At 45.0% G+C, this 2,500-nt stretch overlaps 1 protein-coding gene across 1 annotated transcript in view; it reads right to left on the bottom strand.

The window, feature by feature from the left end:
- ptprz1b (protein tyrosine phosphatase receptor type Z1b) overlaps nt 1–2,500 on the bottom strand; it is a gene marked incomplete at its 5' end in the record, with an annotated part of 59,560 nt that overhangs the window by 40,810 nt on the left and 16,250 nt on the right. The window contains one exon of the mRNA XM_079494161.1: nt 1,430–1,609. Within this exon, the coding sequence (XP_079350287.1) occupies nt 1,430–1,609 (180 nt within the window). The remainder of the gene's footprint in view (nt 1–1,429; nt 1,610–2,500) is intronic.

Below are 2,500 nucleotides of genomic sequence, written 5' to 3'. Positions count from 1 at the left end.
CTAAACTGCTCAGCCACAAAGATGCCTTCATCATCACACAATGGAATTTTTAGACCAAAAACAACGTAGTGATGATGATAGCATAACTAACTAACAGTAACTATGTAATTGATTACTTAACAATTCAGTACATAACGTTACAAAAATAATTCCCCCGGCTCTAGAACTTTGTTCAAGAAATGGAGTTGCATTGAAATTGTTCAGATTAAGACGGCCTCTATTCATTTAATTTCATTCATGAAAGAATGTATATTCAAAGATTTGTGCCGCATTTTCACGATTTTTCAAAAATAGCAGACCTACAAGCTCGTAGCGCGCCACTCGGTGGCGCGCTATGAGCTTGTAGATCTGCTATTTTTCAATAGCTAAAGTATAACATAATGCTTAGTTAAAACACCAAAAAGGGGTTCCCGCCCAAAATGGGTTAATGTTCTTCCATAAAACACAGAGCTGTGATCAACAGCCGAAGACCTCTTGGTTTCTTGGCCAATTTCCTCTCTGCCCGCTTACAGGACAAAGACATTCATTTCATGAATATTAACATACTGTAAATGAGACGCATGCAAGCACACATGCGCAGATTGCTCGCGCACGCACGCGCGCTCGCACGGTCGCGCGCGCGCACACACACACACACACACACACACACACACACACACACACACACACACACACACACACACACACACACACACACACACACACACACACACAAGCAGTCATATTGAGATGATAGCCCAGACACTTTTCATTTAGACACATTAATCACGCCATACATTAAACTTCACTTTGTCTCTCTCTCTCTCTCTCTCTCTCTCTCTCTCTCTCTCCTCTTGCTTCTCTATTCTCTCTCTTTCTCTCTGTCATGTTTTCCATCTTCCTTTTCATCTTTCATCTCTTGTATTTTGACATCCATCTCCAACCCCCTCCTGTCCTTTGTTGTCTATTGTTCTCATATGCTCAAGCTCACATTTATCTTCTCTGTCTGTCTGTCTGTCTGTCTGTCTGTCTGTCTGTCTGTCTGTCTCTGTAATATATCTCTCACTCTCTTTGTCTCCTCTTTACATGCAGCCCGTCTCCTTTCCTGTGCATTCCCTTCACTCCCTGTCAGCTTCCTACTGTATATATGCATGCATGATAATCTGTAAGCCGCCCTCCACATGTAATACTGGGGATTAAGATGCTGTCTTTAATGTGGGTTCATGACTTTAGTCACTGAGAAAAAAATCTCTGACCATAGAATGAAAGCGTGAACAGCAACACAGGAAAGATAGACAAGATTTTAGAGAGTTCTAGAACCTATTGACCGCCCGAATTTGACCGAATTTGCACATAATGCAGGACATTGCTTTGCTGAAAGCGAGCGCTTCCAAACTCTGATGGCGAGATGGCCGCGGTCTGCAAAAGGTCAACCGCTTTGGGTACATACCGGTCTTTCCGTCGTTGTGGACGGTGGTGGACTCTGACGTCTGCTGGTCCCACCCCTCCAGCTGCAGGTTCTGGAACTGCACACGGACCTGGGTGAAGGTCTCGTCGATGTCCACGGGCGACTGCCTGGCGCCGTTACACGAGGGGTACCTCTTCCCCCAGCTCCGCTGGTTCAGGGTACCTGCATTGTGGAGACGGTAGGACACGTCAGGCGTGGGAGAAGTACTCCCATGTTTTACTTAAAGATGGAGTGACGTGAGTTTTGTATTTTGTCCAGTTTTTCATGTGCTTATGAGGTGACAGTACTTCATTAGACCCCTTGGTGTGGTTGTTATGTGCAATAATGTCTTCCCTTTGTATTTAGGGTTTCTTCCTGGAGGCTGAAACCTTGACAGTCAAAAGTACCAATGAAAAAAAAACGGTGATATAGTGACATCACAATATCATCCCCTCCCCTAACCCCTCCCCCTTTATCATACAACAGCAGCTGTGGGTGCGGCTTCAGTTCAGGTGGATCACCACCCATCACCCATCACCATGCAGCCACAAGTACTATGAGATTGACTGGACATTGTGGTATCACTTTGAGGTCAAGGGAATTAAAGAGATTATTGATTAGAGAGGGCACTAAACACAGAACAACTTTTATGGCCCAATCAATCAACTCAGTGCACAACCACTTTGAAGTTCAAAGGGATGAATTAGCCCTAACCCTTGAACCTACAAACCTTAATTTCTGAACTGTCCAACAAGTTACTTGGTGTGCAGTGGGGCGTACGGGAGGGGTAGCAAGCGATGCACCTCTGTTTTGATTGATTGATTGATTGATTGATTGAAGTATTTATTAACAGTTTGCAGAATTACAGTACATTTCAAGCACGACTCAATACAAAATCACACCCGTGTGAACTGAGTGGTGCAACTCCCCCCCTTACACCCCCCCTCCCCCCTCTCTCTCTCTCTCGCTCTCATTAGCAGGCAACAGTACAGCACTATTTCTCTCTCTCTGTTTCTGGCACGACAGCGCCCCTACTGGTACTCATGAGTCACACATGAGTCACACACAAACATA

Source organism: Electrona antarctica (genome assembly GCF_951216825.1).
Source record: "Electrona antarctica genome assembly, chromosome: 23".
Classification (NCBI taxonomy): domain Eukaryota; kingdom Metazoa; phylum Chordata; class Actinopteri; order Myctophiformes; family Myctophidae; genus Electrona; species Electrona antarctica.
The sequence above is the reverse complement of the archived record's forward strand: the minus strand, read 5'-3'. Positions and strand labels throughout refer to the sequence as shown.